Source organism: Trachypithecus francoisi, unplaced genomic scaffold, assembly GCF_009764315.1.
Source record: "Trachypithecus francoisi isolate TF-2019V2 unplaced genomic scaffold, Tfra_2.0 Lachesis_group1, whole genome shotgun sequence".
NCBI classification, from domain to species: Eukaryota; Metazoa; Chordata; class Mammalia; order Primates; family Cercopithecidae; genus Trachypithecus; species Trachypithecus francoisi.
This window is the reverse complement of record NW_022681454.1, coordinates 157,161,518-157,181,818: the sequence shown is the minus strand read 5'-3', so window position 1 is coordinate 157,181,818 and position 20,301 is coordinate 157,161,518. Positions and strand designations below refer to the sequence as shown.

The 20,301-nt window shown below is 38.9% G+C and overlaps 1 protein-coding gene across 4 annotated transcripts in view; it reads left to right on the top strand.

Moving 5' to 3' along the window:
* Nucleotides 1-20,301, top strand: part of MARCHF1 (membrane associated ring-CH-type finger 1) — an 867,095-nt gene that overhangs the window by 832,610 nt on the left and 14,184 nt on the right. For 3 of the 4 annotated variants that reach the window (XM_033215596.1, XM_033215593.1, XM_033215591.1), the window contains one exon: nucleotides 5,859-6,006. In XM_033215596.1, coding sequence (XP_033071487.1) covers nucleotides 5,859-6,006 — 148 coding nt within the window. Of the gene's footprint in view, nucleotides 1-5,858; nucleotides 6,021-6,331; nucleotides 9,066-20,301 lie in introns of those variants that run through there. The other variant, XM_033215594.1, reaches the window with a different exon arrangement.

Sequence of the window (20,301 nt, the reverse complement as noted above, 5' to 3'; positions counted from 1 at the left end):
ACCTACCTGGCTTTGTTGTTTCCTCCCTATCATCAGTTTTGTAGCAAATTTCACTAAAGGTCTACAGAGGTCAAATTCTTCTGCTGGTCTTTTAAAATACATTTTTAAGAGGAAAATTGTTTACCATAGGCATACTTCTGAACTTAAAGATTATAAGTTTCAAGAGTTACTCCTTATAATTAAGAGTCTGTTGTTTAGTTCTCTCCCAGAGTATTTGAAATTGTTACTAATATAATTAGATTTTAATAGGCTTTTATGTTACCTAAACACTAATTTGAAAAGTAAAACAAAAAATGAAAGTTTGCTTTAGTGATTAATGAGCTAACTCTGAATCGTTTCAGTTCAAATAAATGAATTGATTATGTAATTTTTTTTTCAGTCAACCTGAAATATTTAAATCACAGCCAGAAAACCAAATTCATTTGTTGATTACCCTTTCCTGGACTGCTAATTAGTTCACGACAGGGAGTGACAAGTACTACTTCTAATATAAACTCCACTGAGGTCACCGTGCAACTCTGCTAAGTGTCATTCTTTAGGCAGGTGGTTCTCTAACTTTAGCTTGCATGGGAATCACCTGAGGGCTTGTTAAAGCACATTACAAGGTCCCCATCGCCAGAGTTTCTGATTTAGTGAGTTTGGTGTGGGGCTAAAAATACTGGGTTTCTAACAAGTTTCCTGATTGCTGCTGCATCTGCTGTGCTGCATCTGCTACTGGAAACACTGAGAACTACTGCTTCATATGATTGGGTCCTCTAGAAATTTCTCCAGCATAGCAAGTCCAAGGACTTGTAAAAGGTTTACTTATTATCCTCTAGCACAACATATCTTACTACGGCATGTAAATAATGTGAAAACCTTTACACTTGCGATTCCAGGTATTGTTTTCGCTTGTTTGCAGCAAAATCCAATATGACAGGCAGGGCCAGAAAAATGTAAACAATTAAAATGTGGCTTGGCATTTATGCAAAATGACAGGAAGAACCTGCACACCAGGACGGCTGGGAGCTCCTGGGTCTGGCGGTACCAAAAAAAAAAAAGAAGAAAAAAAAAAAAAAAGAAGAAGAAGAAAGAAAAAGCTACTGTACTAGCTACTGTTTGGGATTTGCGCCACCTGGTGGTGATTTTTTGGTCTATCACTCTATAGAGGGATAACTACGTCACGTGACTGTTACCGAAGCTGGAACCCCTAGGTGAACTGTCAAAAAAAAAAAAAAAAAAGACGAAATGGATTTGGCAAAGTAGTCCCTACCTCCTCCTGCTTTTCTTTCTTTCCTTCCTTCCTTCCTTCCTCTCTCTCTCACTCTCTCCTTTCTTTCTTTTTCTGACGGACTCTCGCTCTGTCGCCCAGGCTGCAGCGCAGTGGCGCCATCTCGCCTCATTGTAACCTTAGCCTCCCGGGTTGAAGCGACTCTCCCTCCTCAGCGTCCGGAGTAGCTGGGCCTACTGGTGTCTGCCACCACGCCTGGCTAATTTATTGTATTCTAACAGAGACGGGGTTTCACCGTGTTGCCCAGGTTGGTGGCGAACTCTTGAGCTCAGGCAATCTGCCGGCCTCGGTCTCCCAAAGTGCTGGGATTACAGGCGTGAGCCACTGCGCCCGGCCTGCATTTTACAGATAAACTGACTTTATTCTTCACTGGTACAAAGATTTAAATAACACTTTTCTCTGGGCAGTACTTCTAAATTTATATTTTAGGACAGAATATAATGCAAGTAATTTGATTTCGAAAACCTGACCCTGTCATGCAGTTTGATTTAGCTTCATCACATAGACAATTTCACAGAAACAATGTTTGCATCAAGTTATACTACAATTCAGAAAAAACACATAGTCATATTTTTCTAAGTGCATACTAGAGTTCTGTTGGATTTCTTTCTATCGTTTAGGCGCTTCCGGAAAAAAAAAAAAAAAATCAAAAGCAAGAACAGTAAAACAAATACCAAAGACCCAGGGGCTGTAAAGTCCAAAGCGAGGTTCAAGACTACCTATGCAGGAGGTGCTAAGATTTTGTGAAACTACTTTTGCCCAATCTTAGCTCATCCTCCATCTTCAAGGTATAAACGAGAACTTGAAGACTAAGGAAGGGCAGATCAGAGTTGGCAGTATAAACATTTGTGAAAAGTATGATGGTGTGTGTGCTGTCGTGCATTCCCTCTCCCTGACCTTTGGGAAACGGGAAAGGGAGCTGCCGTCTTACCATTTCCACCAGCTTCCTCGAGACCACTTGGAGAGAGAGGTCTTCTCAACACCGAGAGACTTGAGGATAAAATATTCGACTCAGGCCCAAGCAATAAGCAAAAGAAACTTTACTTCATCACTGACAAGGCAATAGTTTGTATTTTCTGAGGATCCTGTGGGAAAAACTAACATGGAGTCATCTCCAAAGTGGAGCTCAAGAATTTACAAAAAATTAACCGGGCGTGGTGGCGGGCGCCTGTAGTGTGCCTGAGTGAGGCTGGCACTGCTGAGGCTGACCAGGGACCACACTTTGGAGACCTGAAGAGGATCTTCTCAGGAACAACCTTCTCTAGAGGTGTAACCATGGTAACAGTATAACTCCTGGTAACAATATACTCCTGGTAACGGGGTCATAAGTCACATGTTATTTGCTAAAGCAGGACGGGAGTAGAAATGCTATGGAAAGTTTCACAGGTTATCACTTGCCTATCAGGAAATCTTTTGTGAACTGCTACTGAATTTCAGCATCACAAATATTAAACGAAGGCACTTTCATGACAGCTTTGTTAAGATTTCTATCCTTATCTTCTCCATTTCTCATTCTTAGTAAGGCTTGCAAGATATACTGAAATTTTGTAAACAAACCTGAAAAGACAATATGAAGGGAAAGGTTTATAAAATACATTGATTTCTGCCAGCCCTATTTACTGAATATTGTACGCAGTAATGTAGTCGTTAGGAAGAGGGCACTGTGGCATTACATTTACTTGTGTGCTGTCTAGTGAGTTTCTAAATGGTTCCTGTAAGGATTTATAAAGTGGAAAATGTGGATGGTTCCCTTACACTTCACTTCTCCTTAGAATGGTACTGAGATTTAGAAGTGATGACTTCAGAGCTTCTATTGTCTGGAACTAGAAGAATCTTTACAAATGATTTGGTCCATTCTTGTCAGCTCCACTGACATTTTTCTATTTGAGGAGCCTTACTTTTTAATAATGTGTTCCAGCCATTTAATTAAATTGCTCCATAGATAGAGGAAGTCCCAATTTTAAGAGTATTTTAAGTCAATTTTATATTTGAGAGTTGATTTCATATGAATATTTTGTTACTGCAAGTTTTCTATCCACTTGGAACACAGAAACTTTAAAAATGTAAAGCTGTTTTTCTGTACCATCTTCCACTTTTTATCTGTCTGTATTAAATACTGAAGTAATTCAAGGAATATTTATTAAATTGCAAAATGCTATTGCCTAATAATAATATTCTATGATTATATGTGTTATTCAGATTAATATTACAATAAACCAAAGCTAAAACAGGATTTTTAAAAAATCAATCTTGCACAGATATGATATGAGGTTTTGATAAAACAACATTAAAATCTCCTCAGTTCAAGATTAATTCAAAATAGAGTCTAAATTGAAACATCTGTTTATTCCCTAATCACATTATTAATACTTACCCATTGTTATACTTGGAATAATACATAAATATAGTTTGATAAAAAACAAAGTACAAGATAAAGTATGAATTTGTAATTAGCAAACTCCTGCAAGGAAAATTTTGTGATGACTGGCCAGTAGAAGGGGAGGAAGGGATAGTGTTTGTAAAGAAAATATATCTTCCTCTAAAATGTTTAAACTGCTCTAGAGCATCAAGGTCAGAATTCAAGTATTGTGCGCTCTTACAAATGAAATTATAGGCTCTTACTCCTTAGACTGGAAGAGAAGCTAGGAAGTATCTATTTAATTCTTTTACCAATAATTGCATTTGACGGCAAGTGGCAGAGACCTGGGAAATAAATGGCTTAATCAGGAAGACAACAGGATGTCCAAAGGCAAGCTGCTGATTGGGCTGAGAAATCTCCAATTCTCAAGACTTTTCCTCAAGGTTGCAAGATGACTGTTGACACTCTCCCACTTAATTATGAATTCCAGTTAGCAAAGAGCAGAAAACGAAAGAAAGGATCAAAGGACAATACCTACATTAAAAAGGCAAAAACTTAATGTCCCACTAGATATCGGCTCACATCTCATTGCTGGAAAATAATCAATGTCCACCTGTGCCAAGAAAGGTTGGAAAGGCAACTTTAAGCTGGGCACAATGCCAACCCTACTGAAATTAGTTTGTTAACAAAAGAAGTGAAGAATGGTTATTCTCTTCTCCACCTCTCTGTCACAGCCTCGTCAAAATCTGCTCCTCATGAAGATGAGGCAGTGAGGCCCAGAGAGAGTGTGTGATTTTATCCACGTCTCAAAGCTGGTGGCAGAGGCAGCATTTTATGTACCGCAACGTACACCATCTTGTTTTTGAGTTGCGCATTGAATTCTACATATGTGATGGTCGGGTGGGAAAGGAATGGGGTCTTCTGAAGTTCTAAAGATTTTGCTTTAGTGAGGGCATAATAACATAAAGAATCCTAGATTATTAAAAGCTTGGCATGTCAGCTCACTTCTAATAACATTACTGTAATTTTTTATGGAAAAAATGCAAAGAAAAATAAAACTACAATTCCTAACATAATAATGAAGTGATATTGTAGCTACAAAGACATTAAAATATATTTTGAGAAGCTATTTCTTCAAAGTAAATATGAGAGATATTCCCTTATATAGACCATAACTTCAATAAAACTTGTGGCCTTATTCCTCTCCCAGACTGAGGGAGCAGCCCTCAACTTTCTCAGGAGTGTGACTAAAGGACAGCGGTCACCACAGTAGTTACAACACTTACGGTAGCAGCAAGTAAGGTTGCTCTAAAAGAGGCTTCAGCAGATTTTCTTGTATCACCTAAGTGATAAAATTTGTTTTTCTAGAGTAGTTGTGAACAGAAAATGTTGACTTTCTCTTGCAGATATCATTCAGCCATTCAAATACTTATTAAATTTATATATTCAAGAATGTAACACTATGTCCAGTTGTGTGATAATCCAAGAAGACAGTGTTACCTATTACTACATATAACCTAGTACCACAAGGAAGTGATAGGCAGAATCCTGAAAAGAAATTTTTTAATTGTTCAATATTAAAGCTATCTCATTCTTGGTACAGAGGAGGAAACTATAGGCTTGCAAAACAGAAATGACTTGATGTAATTCATTTGGAGAATAGAAAATTATTTTTGTTTGCAAATTAATATATATTTAAGTTAGGCTGGGCACAGTGACTCATGCCTATAATCCCAGTACTTTGGGAGGACAAGGTGGGTAGACCACTTGAGCCCAGGAGTTTGAGACTAGCCTAGGCTACATGGTGAGACCTCCATATCTACAAACACATACAAAAATTAGCCAGGCATGGTGGTACATACCCATAGTCCCAGCTACTCTGGGGGCTGAGGCAGGAGGTTCTCTTGAGCCTGGGAGGCAGAGGTTGCAGTGAATGGAGATTGTGCCACTGCACTCTAGCCTGGACGACAGAGCGAGACCTTGTCTCAAAAAAAAAATACATATATATACACACACACACACACATATGAATTTAAGCTATATGTAACTCTCTAGGTTATAATTTCATATCTCTCTAAACGTGAAGACTTATTTGAATATTATAGAGTCATCTGAAATTGAAGATAATTACTGTTTTTCTTCCATTCATGATCTATGTCTGGGAAATAAAAGGGGAGAAAAATTTCCTAGTTTGCAATTCAGTTTTGTGTCCTTGGTTTCTGATTGCAGTGGGAGAAACTACAGATGACCACAAGTGAAAGGAGGAAAATATTCTGCTCTGTCACATTCCACGTAATTGCGATCACCTGTGTGGTTTGGTCTTTGTATGTATTGATAGATCGAACAGCGGAGGAAATCAAGCAAGGCAATGACAATGGTAAGAGCACATCTTCTTCTTTTTTTTTTTATTATTATTATTATACTTTAAGTTCTAGGGTACATGTGCATGACGTTTATATCATGTATAACTCCCCAATGCAATCCCTCCCTCCTCCCCCCTTCCCATGATAGGCCCCAGTGTGTGATGTTCCCCTTCCCGAGTCCAAGTGATCTCATTGTTCAGTTCCCACCTATGAGTGAGAACATGCGGTGTTTGGTTTTCTCTTCTTGTGATAGTTTGCTAAGAATGATGGTTTCCAGCTGCATCCATGTCCCTACAAAGGATGCAAACTCATCCTTTTTTATGGCTGCATAGTATTCCATCTTCTTTCTTACTCTCTTGGATCCTAAAGGCAATTCTGAGAGGTGGATAGGCAGTCGCTCCCCGGGTTAGGCCTTCATCATGTATGACACACTAGAAAAGCTAGTATTTGCTATTGATTCTTCCCTAATCATGTTATTGATTAATACTCTGATTAAAAAGCATTAACTATATGTAGTCCCAAGCTGAGATGTGAAATTCATCAAATCCATATAAAACTTAGTGACAGTTACATACAAATGGCAAACACCACTTTGGGCTTCTCGGGAGCTGAATAAGGATCAAGTTCTGCCGGACGTGAAAAGGCAAATGGCTGTAAAAATGAAGCGTTTCTCATTTTATTTAATTCACTCTAGTCATCTCTCCTTTAAAGCATGAAGGAGATGGCATTCTAGTAGAGAATGCGTTATAGCTCTTTAGTTAGTACTATATAGTTTGATAGAGTGGGTTAGCACCATGGTTTGACATTTTAGCCATACGAAGTTTGATTGTGAAGGATGGTGTCAAGTCTGCAAAGAAAAATGTTTCAAAATCAGAAAGGCATATTCTCATAATGGATAGGCCACTTAGAAAGCACAATGTTTATAAAATATTATTTTCATGTGTGAAAGGACCCAGTTCTGTTTCTCACTGCGCCCTGTAAGTTTTCATACCTTATCCAGCCCAAATCGTAGTGGTAAAACAGTGAGAACCATCCTCACACCCCCGCAGGAAACAGTATTAAACCACTGATGCCTCTAGAAAAGACGTTGTTTAGATGGTAACATTTTGACTTTGTAACGTTGTGAAAAATGTTTGCACATCCCTCCACCCCGCAAAAAAAAAGGGGGGGAAGAAAATGAAAGAACAAAAAAATGAGAGGAGGTAAGAAAAAAAAATAAGGAAGAGATTAAAACACAGAAAGATTGGTTACTTCTGTATTTCTGTGTGTGGGTTCATAAACACAGAAGGGGAGGCTCCATTCTCACACTCGCCCTCTAGGTGGCAGCAGCACACGCCAGCGTGCACCGCTCTGAGCATTTCAAAGAGCCCCGCGGGGCTGCGGGGATAACGGGAAGGCCAGGAACCACCATAGGAATTGTGCATGGGGTTTATGTGTGTCAGAGAGGGGATGGTGACAGCGTTTCAGGTGCCACTGTCCTTTTCTGGAAGAAAATGAAAGCACTACCGTGTCGTCTAAATGCTAGAAAAATAGGTAGGGTGGGGTTTTGTGGCTTGTTTTTATGTGCTTATTTATTCCATATTAACTCATTTACATACATTAATATCAAACTACATTGTTTGCAACTACATTATGTACTGTTTCAGAGAGTCTTGATTTTAAAATGTTACATTACATCCTTATTAAATAAGTTCGCTGAGGGTAGAACTTTGTTTTTCTTTTTTGAATCCTATGTCCTCTCTTGATATAGGTACTGGTCCAAGCCAAATAAAAAACAGTGTCCTGTAAATGTAAATACTGCAATCGCATAAGGATGGAAAAACAAAGAGGCATCCCCACCTCGCTTCATCCAATGTCTTACCCTAGAACTCTAGTGTTTTCCTAGCAATCAAGGGCAGACATCATACCCTTAGATTAGATGACACATTTAGAGTTCAGCATTTGAGAACCACAAATTTCTTCGAGGTAATGTAGTCTCTCCGCTCTCCCAGTGGTCATCCTCACTTGGCCTCTTTGTAGTAAACTGCAGAGCTCTTCTCGAGCCACCTGGAAGGAAAGAAAATTAAGAGCCCCTCTCGTAGATGTAAGAAGAGGAAGCAATCTCATGTCATCTATACATAGACCCTCATAGACACCCATAAGAAAATCCCTCTCTTACATTTATCTTATCCAACCACATTTCTAAGACATGTGACTGAATAGCAATCATTTACCCTACAATGAACATGATGGTCTCAACTTCAGCCACAAAAATATCTCCAAAACCCAAGAAACTCATGGCTCCATGCTTTCTTCCATTTTTCTCTGTCTCCTTGCTCATTCTGTAGGCCCCCTGGATTTTATTTTATCTTCAGCTGCCATGTCAATGCTGTAAGTTCCCAAATTCATCTCCAGCTCCCACTGTACTCCAGTCCCATACATCCACCTATCTTCTGAATGATTCTGTTTGAAAGTCTTAGCGTGTCACAATGCGTAATCCCCTACCACTTCTCACTAACACCTGTGGAAAAGGCACCACTCAGTAGCCAAACCCAGATATCCAGCTTTCACTCTGATTTCCTCCCTCTTCTACCTTAAATCAACCACCAAATCCTGTTTACTCTGTCTCGCATACCTCTGGAATCTGTCCATTTCTTTCCTTCCCTAGGGCTACCATCCATGTGGAAACTATCATATTTTTAACTTGAAAACTGCAGAAGCTTCTTGACTAGACTTTCTCCAGTTTTGCCCAACTTCAGCACAACCCATTCTCAACAATGTAATCCCAGCAGATTTACAAAAACACAAATCTAATCACATCCTATTCCCACTTCACCATTAAAAGGTAACCCAAATTCCTCAGTGGGACTATGCTGCCACCATGACCTAGCTGAAGCCAGCTAGGCCGAACATTCATTCAGCTCCTCAGATCTCCTTCCAGGCCCTTGCTCAGCTTTCCTGTCTGTGTAAAACATTTGCTTCCAGCTTCTCTTATCCACCGCCACCACACACACTCTTAAACATTCATATATTCTCACACACCTTCCTAATCCCAACTTAGCCTTTGCAGTTTACCTTGAACATCACTTCCTCTGGGAAACTCACTTCAGTTCCCTGAAGTGGGATCATTATTCCTACCACAGTGGTTCTCAGAGTATGGTCCTGGGACCAGCAACATCAGTATCCCCCAGGCATTTGCTAGAAATGCATATTTTTACTTCCTACCTCCCTAGACCTATGAAACCCTGATGGTGGAGGCCAGCAGTTTGTACTGAAGAAGCCTACAGGTTATTCTGATGCCGGCTAAGGATGGAGAGTCACTGCCCTACCATATGGTCACATAGCATCCTGCATTTACCCTCCCCAGGGCTTTTCCACATTTACTGCATGGTAGATTACCTGTGTCATGCTCGTAATGCTGCAAAGCTGGACTTTATCCCCAGAGGTTTATACTTAGTCACCCCTTAGATGGTTCTATCATGCAGCTAGGGAAGCTCTGCCTGACAGTGAGACTTACCACATGCCATTGCAATTGCTCATTTAATTGTCTGTCTTCCTTCACCTGCTCAGAACAGGTGGGGGCTCACCACTTCATCTCCCCGGTGCTGAACACTGTGTCTGGGACCAGGCAAGTAGTCCAGTCAACGTTGTACTAGGAATGATGAAGTGTGAATGTCTGGTACATAAGCTTTTCCACCTCTTATTTTTCTTTTAGAATTGTTTTCAAAATATTTTTTCTTTCTTAGTTGTGGGTGGGTGCAGGATTCCAGACGGTAACCTCCAGTGGACTCTTAATGACAATCAAGGGTCCATTTCTTAAAGGAAACTGAAAATGACATCATTTCTATATTTGGCATTTAGAGCCAAAGCAAAATAGAAAGCAAGATATTTATCAAGCAGCAGTGTCCGTGGTAATTCCTGTAGAGCTGCTTGCCAGCGGGACAGCTCTAAAACTTGGGTAATTTCAAATGGAAACCATAGTGACTTTCATAAAGGGAATCATTTGTATTTATGTTTAAATTATATTTATTTATTTATTGTTTGTTTGTTTTATTATACTTGAAGTTCTAGGGTACATGTGCACAACGTGCAGGTTTGTTACATATGTATATATGTGCCATGTTGGTGTGCTGCACCCATTAACCTGTCATTTACATTAGGTATATCTCCTAATGCTATCCGTCCCCACTCCCCCCTCCCCACAATAGGCCCTGGTGTGTGATGTTCCTCTTCCTGTGTCCAAGTGATCTCATTGTTCAATTCCCACCTATGAGTGAGAACATGTGGTGTTTGATTTTCTGTTCTTGTGGTAGTTTGCTGAGAATGATGGTTTCCAGCTGCATCATGTCCCTACAAAGGACACAAACTCATCCCTTTTTATGGCTGCATAGTATTCCATGGTGTATATGTGCCACATTTTCTTAATCCAGTCTGTCACTGATGGACATTTGGGTTGATTTCGTCTTTGCTATTGTGAATAGTGCCGCAATAAACATACGTGTGCATGTGTCTTTATAGCAGCATTATTTATAATCCTTTGGGTATATATCCAGTAATGGGATGGCTGGGTCAAATGGTATTTCTAGTTCTAGATCCTTGAGGAATTGCCACACTGTTTTCCACAATGGTTGAACTAGTTTACAGTCCCACCAACAGTGTAAAAGTGTTCCTGTTTCACCGCATCCTCTCCAGCACCTGTTGTTTCCTGACTTTTTAATGATTGCCATTCTAACTGGTGTAAGATGGTATCTCATTGTGGTTTTGATTTGCATTTCTCTGATGGCCAGTGATGATGAGCATTTTTTCATATGTCTGTTGCCTGTATGAATGTCTTCTTTTGAGAAGTGTCTGTTCATATCCTTTGCCCACTTTTTGATGGGGTTGTTTTTTTCTTGTAAATTTGAGTTCTTTGTAGGTTCTGGATATTAGCCCTTTGTCAGATGAGTAGATTGCAAAAATTTTCTCCAATTCTGTAGGTTGCCTGTTCACTCTGATGGTAGTTTCTCTTACTGTGCAGAAGCTCTTTAGTTTCATTAGATCCCATTTGTCAATTTTGGCTTTTGTTGCCATTGCTTTTGGTGTTTTAGACATGAAGTCCTTGCCCATGCCTATGTCCTGTCAAATTATATTTAAACCTGCTTTCCAACGTGCATATTGAAGGGGAGTGTGGGCATCTGTATAAATTGTTATTTCTTTAATCTTCCTGTGGCATTGGGAGTGTGAGTGCTGATCCTGAATTTACTTGTGAAGTTGTAGGGAAAAACTGCATAATTTAAAAGAAGTCAACATATTTTAAATCCATCTTGAAAAACATTTACAATATTTGAAAAGAAACAAATTGTCCTTTTTCAGCCAGAATTGAGGTTGAATATAAAACAGCAAAATCTTTTGAACTGTAATGACGATCCTGGAAAGAAAAAAAATTCCTCATATGTCTGTAAATGGTTGTTCTTTTAGATTAAATAGGCATGATGCCACAGAGAGCCCTCACCTCTCTTTCCCCTGTGATGACAGGAAAAAAAAAATAGCAAATATGTGGTACTTGGAGCTTTAACACCCTAAATAAGCCTATCACTAAGTTTAATTTGGGCAACAGTTGTTATTCTTGCCTTAATTCTTCAGTATATTATCCATGTATAAACAACAAAAATACAAACTAAAAACAGCTACAACAATTTACAATATTAAAGAGACTCTAGGTGTAGATAGTAAAGTTGCCCCAGAAGTGTTTCAATGTATGCATAAGGGACTACCGTAACAAATTGACTTTGTTTTCATGGCTGACTCACTCCCAGGCCTCCAAGCTCCTCCAGGGCAGAGGCCTTGCCTCGTTATTTAGAAAATACTTGGTGTTAGTAGAGGCTCAAAAAATGTTCACTGGCTGTGACTGACTCCAGCAGACGAGAACAACCCAAAAAGAATAGACGCTGGCTTGAGTTAGTTGTCAGAAGTCCAGGGTTCTAGCTCTCCCTTCGTCATTGACTAGTTATTTATTTATTTATTTTTCCTTTGAGACAGGATTTCACTCCTCCTACCCAGGCTGGAGTGCAGTGGTGCGATCTTGGCTCACTGTAACATCCTCCCCTCAGTCCCCCTCCCTGGGCGATTCTCCTGCCTTAGCCTCCCAAGTTGCTGGGACTCCAGGTGGGCATCACTGCACCCAGCTAATTTTTTGTATTTTTTGTAGAGACAAGGTTTCATCATGTTGCCCAGGCTGGTCCTGAACACCTGGGCTCAAGCGATCTGCCCGCCTCAGCCTCCCAAAGTGCTGGGATTACAGGCATGAGCCACCGTGCCCAGCCTAGTTATCTTCAGAAAAATGATTAATCACTCTGAAGCTCAGTTTTTTTCATTTGCAAAACTACCAAGGTTGGAGTGAGTAGCTGCTAAAAGTTCTTTCTATGATTATTCAGACAACATGAACTTTACCTTGCATCAAACAGATTGAAACGTGTCTATATGAATAATGTATATATATGATACATAATTACTCACAGTGAATATTGTCATTAAAACAAGTTAAGAAAAAGGTTATAAATATGGGAAACAATTTTGTTGTTGTTGTTTAATAATCTACCCAACTGGAGAGAAGCAACTAGGATAAAAGTAAAGAAGAAAACCATCCCCCCTGCAAGTCCTAAGGCCCCAACAGCCACTCACACACACCCTTCCTTATACACACACTTTGTAGTTCTGCATACCCTAAGCACCCAGCCAAAATATTCCAACTTATGGTGAGATGCTTTCTGTAAACACACACTGCCACTGTCGCTGTTAAGTGAACCAGGTTCTCTTCTGCTGCTTGGTGATTTAAAAAAAGCTTTTAGACTTGCTCCAGGTGTCTCCAGTCACATGATCTCCTATATAACATAAGCAGAATACTCTGAGAAATCAAATTTCAAAGCTGGAAGAGACCTTAGAGGTCACTGTTTATAGATGAGGAAATAAGCAATTTGCCTGATCTCCAGCTGTATTATGAATGCCCACCCGGGAGCTTCTGCTTTACCCAATTTGACTTAAAGAGAAAATAGAAAAGTGAGATGTTACAGGTATGCTCCTGTGCCTTCAGGGGAGAGGAATGGGAACCCCATTCTATTACCAAAGGAAATATATTTTCAGAGAAACAGTATTTCTGGAAAGTAAATGAGTCTAAAAGGGTCTGGTAGATAAAACCCTGCTGATAAGCCATTGTCACTGTGGTCTGAAAGGTTGGCAGAAATATTTCCTAACAAATGTAGTATACATAATTGCTCCTCAAGCATTTAAGGATGTTTTAGTTTATTTTTTTGATGGGATTTCTAAGCATTTCTCCTGACGAAGGGAATTGTAACTGCAAGAGACGCCCAGAGACACACTATTACTAAACGCCAGTGGCCTGGCTGACAACTAACTAGACTTCCTCCCTCTGTGATTCTGGAGGGAAGCTTACCTTGAGTCAAGCTGGGACACCCTAAACTCACAACATAGTGAAGTTAGAAAGATCTTACTGGTAGACACCTGTGAAAGCTCCGCTCTTAACCTACAGCTGAATCAGCCGAAGGTGTGTAGCCGTCAAATCACACAGATAATAACAATAATGAAAACTTACACTTACACCTTCTATGTGTCAGGCACTGTTAATTTGTTTAATCCACACTAACAGCCCTATGAAATTGGTAGATACTATTACCTCCAATTTTAAGTAATGTATCAGTTGGCTTTAGCTATATAACAAACTATCCCAGGCTGGGTTTGTTGGTTGAAACCTGTAATCCCAGCACTCTGGGAGGTCGAGGCGGGCAGATCACTTAAGATCAGGAGTTCAAGAAAAGCCTGGCCAATATGGTGAAACCCTGCCTCTACTAAAAATACAAAACTTAGCTGGGCATGGTGGTGCACACCTGTAGTCCCAGCTACTCAGGAGGCTGAGGCCAGGAAATCTCTTGAACCCAGGAGGCAAAGTTTGCAGTGAGCTGAGATCGCACCACTACACTCCAGCTTGGGCGACAAAGTGAGACTGTCTCAACAAAGAAAGCATCAGGAGAGCGTGAAACCACCATCTGCAAACACATTTAAAGTTTGATTGAGTTGTGTTTCCTATTGTCCTATTGGCTAAAGCAGTTCATATAACCAAGACCAGCGTCAATAGGGGATGGGATACCCCAGGACAGGATTACAGGGAGGCATGAGCCAATCAGGGGCTATTATTGAAACAAGCTATCAAAGATAAAGAAATCGAGACCAAAGAAAATAACAGAGCAGGCCTAATACCTCAAGGAAATGAAACAGCTATCTGAGTTTAGGTGGATAAAGACGTAAAGACTGAAGCAGATTCTTAGGAATAGGATTCTTTGGAATAAAATCCATAACCCTCAAAAACAGTTGGAGATTTTGCACAGGAAAACCACTCTTGAGAAGTCATTAACCATAATAAGGGAAATCCTCTTAGGGCATGGGCTGCAAAGAAATTAACCAGAAGTCTGAATCATTTGGGGATTTGGCTATTCCATAGCCAGGAAAGAGATGAAAAAGCCAGTCTGTTGCACAGGTCCTGTTTATAACTAATGCTTAATGCTCAGGTTCCTGGTGGGGAAATGCTCTTGGATAACCCAATCCGTGTCTCCTGACCCGACTCCAATAGAGTACAGGATTAAGAAGATGTGGGGGATTTTTGTGTGTGTGTGAAAAAAAATTATAAATTTTACTTTTTTATTTATTTTTGCCTTTTCATTCAAGTTTTTTACATACTGTTACTTTTAACCTGGAGATCCCAGTATCCCTCTCTGCCTTGCTAAAAATAATCTTGTCCAGAGTCAGACTCCCAAGAGTCTAGACTGAGTTGTGAAGTCCATCTGCTTTTCTTTGTCTAAAGTGTTTTCACTCACTCTTCAAATATAAATTTCCCTACAAACTGTGGACTGAAATTTCTGGGTCTGGTGGCACTGGACTTTAAGGCTGCAGCATTTTGATCCCTTTAACTCTAATTTGTGAACTTTTCAGTATCACACTGAAGGGCAAGACTACAAACTATCTTAAGCCTTTCCTGGAAAACCTATTCACATGTTGATTATTTTGGAATGGCCTGGAGGATGCTGCAGCCTGCAAGTACCAGATCACATATATGCAACTGTAAAAAGGAGACCTGGAAGAATTTACTTTAATAATCATTAAATCAACAATATTGAGACTGAGAACTTATTGCTCATCCTTGTGGGATTAACATGATAATATTGAATGTGAATGAATCAAAGTTAATATGAGAGACTAGAGTACTTTCTAAAATTTCCTCAGAAAATGGTGGTAGAGAGAATGCCTGCTCTTTTAATTGCTCTCCAAGAATTTCCAAGAAATGTTTCCCCTTAATGCTTGAGAGGCAAAGATGGGCAGAGAGTTTATTACTAAACCTACAGAAACTCCTGCAGAAGGATTCCAGACACAAAGACAGCAGTAGAGATGGGTTCTTGGGCCTGAGAGAAATGAGCAGATGCTTGAATTGCCTAAGTTAGATTTTCCAAATTCCTTTGCAAAATCAGCAACTAGAAACAACTTTGTGCTCCTGGCATTTTGAAGTGCAGGATACAGCTTTATATATGACTGAGAAGAAAGATACCTTGAATTGCACATAGGATGCCCAGGGAAAAGATTTAGTGCCTTCCTGTCTCTGCCATTGTCCTTTTTTATGGTGTACATTCTTTTGTCTTTGCTAACAACAGCATAGAAACTGATTAGTCTAACAATGTAAGAAGACAATTGGCTGTGTCTCAATAAAAGGAGGCAAGTACATTTCCTGATGAAAACATTCTTGAAAAATCCATTTAGCCCCATTTTAGCATCTCCTCTCAAGATGTCCTTAAAGTGAGTTTTCCAAGATACAATCCTCAAAACCACTCAACAGTAATTTATTTCATAGAAGACAAAAATTGTGTCCACTTAGTTGAAGGCAAGAGGAAGAACAGGCTGTCTGTTAGAGATGGTCATTTGGACAGTGAGTTTTGTACTCAAAATGGCTTTTGTATGTGGGGGTTGGGGTGCTCTGCACTCTAAACTTAATGGAGGGGTTTTGTGGGAGATTTGACTTCCCAGGAACATATTAAAGGATGGCATGGGCAGGGGAAACTGATTCAGAGATACTTTGTGAAGGAAAGTGGAGGGATCAGGCTGAGTCTCCCAAAAACGGCAGAGAAAACGGCAACTGCTTCCCCCGGCCCAGATTCCCAGGTATATTGTGGGCTTTGGTCACTGTTTCTGGAAAGAGAGGTGAAACATGAGTGGACTTTACTTTAGATTGTCCACCATCTAAAGCATAGCTTTACTGACAGTGAAGAGGGGTCGTAAGAGCTTTCATTCGTCCTTGAAATATCTACTGAGCAAGGAACTATGGAAAACAAAGTCCAGCTCAGACAAATTCTGTGCTTGTCAAGATTATAGCATGACAAAGTAAAAATGCTTATGTTAGAAAGTGAGCTCATACTGCACATAGAGAAATAACATGGAATTGGAACAGTGGGAAAATTTATTTCCAGCTGGAAATGACCTCTAAGATGGGTTTTGTGGGACAGGTAGACACAGAGAAGTAGGGAAGCAAAACACAGAAAGACAGAAGATCGTAGACAAAGGCTCAGAAATGGAAAACCTCCAGGCATGTATGAGGAACAGCTGCTAGTTTGGTTAAGCAGAGGAGAAAGCTGGATGCAGTCCATGAGAATTTCCCTAAAAATGGGAAATATAGCACATTTCATCTCCAGCCTGTCTGTGGTTAAAGCTTTCTAAACACATTGAAACTACTGCTTAATATAATAGCTTACAGCAAAAATCCTTTTTGAATTTGGAGAACTGCAAGATATCTCATTCATATTCCAAATCCTTTCTGCAAATTTCCCAATAAAGAGATGTAAGTTATTGTCTTCCACAGCAGGGATTCTCAACCTCAGCACTATGGACATTATGGACTGAATAATTCTTTGTTGGAAGGTGCTGTCCTGTGCATTGTAGGATGTCTAGCAGCATCCCTGACCTCTAATAAAAGTCAGCAGCACCTAACTCCAGGTACAATGATCAACAATGTCTCCAGACACTGCTAAAAGTCCCCCAGAGAACAAAACTGTCCCCAGTGGTGAACCTATGGTCTACACTGAGTCAGTGTTTCAGATGATTGTTCTCCTTGCATAGATGAAGAGAGCTAAGCAGGAACTTAAGGAAAAAAAAGCTATATTTTTTTCAAATTCTGTATTTCAAATGCATGGCCTCTCTGTATAGAGAATAGTTTAGCTCTTTTTATTTCTAACTACCATTCGATACTGTTTTACTTAGCATACAGGAAAAATGGACACAGGAGTCCAGCCATGTATAAATATGTGCTGCCACTTATCTGGGACTATTAGAATCATCACATATTCCTGATTATTCTTCAGAACTCCTTAAATCACTTATAAAGACTTTGCCTTGGAGTATTTTTAAACAAAAATAGCAAGTTAACTGCTATTTCCATGCAATACACAAATCAAATTTCAACACTATCAGATATTACTAGGTCAAGATCATTGAGTAATAATCTCACCTTTGGCATGAAATAGCAAAACGGGGAGAAGAAGGGAGAATCGAAATAGATGGTCTTTAAAGGTCTTTGAACTCTGAATTTTTAGTTCAGTTATTTTGCTGGAACACCAGAAAAATCAAGAATAAAACAATTTTTATTCTATCAGCCTGATATTTTCTTTAAAAACTTTTTATAAGAAAAATGATTCTTTTATATACTGCCCCTCAATTTTTTTCCAAAAATGAATAATATATGTAGGAATACATAGAATATGTTAAAAGTATGGAATATATGTTTCATTATGAACAACACTGTGAAATTTTTAGGTGAGGAACTAGTGCTGCCAAAGTAAAACAACATTTTTTAAAAGTTGCACTAATGGTCCAAAATTATTGTTACCACCTTAAAGTATTATATTTGATTGTCTATAAGTTACTTGGGAAATTTATAATAAGTATAAAGCAATTCATCTCATAATTTTATGTAATTATTTCTGTATTTTTTTATCCTAAAATGAGCATGTTTCTGGAGAGTATTGTAATACATAACACAAAAACCACTATTATCACTAGATAACAACAGTTATCAAACACGTGTTGGTTGCAAATACATCTGTATAAATACATCAAATCCAGGTAGCATAGTTTTATTTTTAAAATTCCTATCCTTAAGATCAAAGAAATCTATAGGAGAAAGGGACCATGGAAACATTTGTATATGACTAACAGACACTGATTAATGATAAATGCCTGGTATAGTCCATTTTTGTACTCTAAAGTTTCTAAAATCAAAGGTCTGTTTTCTTGATGATTTGTTTTCTAACATCTTTTAGCATCTTCTCTTAAGTATTGATAATTGAATCTGTTCCTTCAAAGACTTTAACTCCATGGTACACTAATTAATTTTTTTAAATAATGACTAGGGTAGGGAGAGACATGAAACCATCAGTCTTTCTCCTAGTTTTACTAAGTTCAGAGTTACTCTATTTTACTCCAAACAACAGTATTTAATTAGTTAACATTAATAAGGTTTCTCCTGGACTACGATGTAGGGAATTTGCAATATTGTAAAAAAGCATCTTCTTCCTCTGGGCCAGATGGCAAAAAGATTTTTCCTCATGCCAACTCCAGAAGTTGACCTAGATAGTGGTGTTAGGAACCGTAAATCTGTCATAGGGATTAGCAGGAAAGAGTGTTGGCAGTAATTAGGGCACGAATGCTGTGTTTGCCAACCTCATGACAGACTGCACCCTTTTCTCCCTGGAGTGGGTTCTGAAAGATTAGTAGAAGTTTATTGTAAAGAGAGCGGCACTCTAGACAGAGGAAATAGCATGTGCTAAAGCTTGAACCTGTATTAGGGCGTGCAGTGTTTGGAAAACAGCTACCTAGAAAGGACTTTGGAAAAAGTGTGCTAAGAAAGGCACTGGATGAGAGAAATCAGGAAGCTGAGGATGACGATAAAATAAATAGAGGTATAGGTCATGAGCATTTATTGAGCAGGGCTGCAGCAAATTTTAGGCACAATAAACTCCCTTGGGCATGGTTAAAAAGAAATGGAGTGTTTTTGTGCAATAAAGTTTCCATAAATATATTATACATACATTACCAATTTCCAAATATTTAAATGTTCACAAACCCATCTCTTAGTCGAAGAAATCCTATCATCTGACCTAGACACAGAGATGAATTCATGGAACTAATCTCAAGTAAGGAGCTAATATATATAAATATATATATAAATATATTACATATAAAATACTATTTTTAGAGCAGATTTAGGTTTACAGAAAAAGTACAAAGAAGGTAAAGAGAGAGTTCCCACATACCACCCTGCACATACACAAGGTTTCTCCTGTTATTAACATCTTGCCTCAACATGGTACATTTGTTACCAGTGAGGAGCCAATATTCATACATTATTATTAAAGTCCATAGTTACACTGGGGTTCACTCTTTTGTTGCACAGTCCTATGAGTTTTGACAAACGCATAATGTCCTGTGTCCACCATTACAGAATCATACAGAATGGTGTCCCTGCCTTAAAAAGTCCCTGTGTTCCACCTATTCATCCTTTCCTTTCTGCCCCTAAACTATTGGTATCACACAGTATGTAGCTTTTGCAGACTGACCTCTTTCATTTAGCAGTATGCATTTAAGGTTCCTTTGTGTCCTTTTGTAGCTTGATAGCTCATTTCTTTTGAATCACTAAGTAATACTCCATTGTATGGATGTGTCACAGTTTATTCATTCACAGATTGAAAGACAACTTGCTTTATCCAGCTTTGAACAAATATGTATAAAGCTGCTACAAACATTTGTGTGCAGGTTTTTGTGTAGACATAAATTTTTGTTCATTTGAATAAGTATAATGTTTTATCATTTGAAAAGCTTGTGGTTACCATTGTAAAAAACGGCCAGACCATCTTCCAAAGTGACTGTACCATTTTGCATGCCTATCAGCAATGAATGAGAATTCCTGCTTGTCATTCCACATCCTTTCCAACATTGTTTTCAGTGTTCTGTTTTTAAACTTTAGCCATTCTAATAGGTGTATAATGATATCATTTTAATTTGCAATTCTCTTTTTTTTTTTTTTTTTATTTTATTTTATTTTTTTTTATTTTTTATTATACTTTAAGTTCTAGGGTACATGTGCATAACGTTTATATCATGTATAACTCCCCAAAGCAATCCCTCCCTCCTCCCCCCTCCCCATGATAGGCCCCAGTGTGTGATGTTCCCCTTCCCGAGTCCAAGTGATCTCATTGTTCAGTTCCCACCTATGAGTGAGAACATGCGGTGTTTGGTTTTCTCTT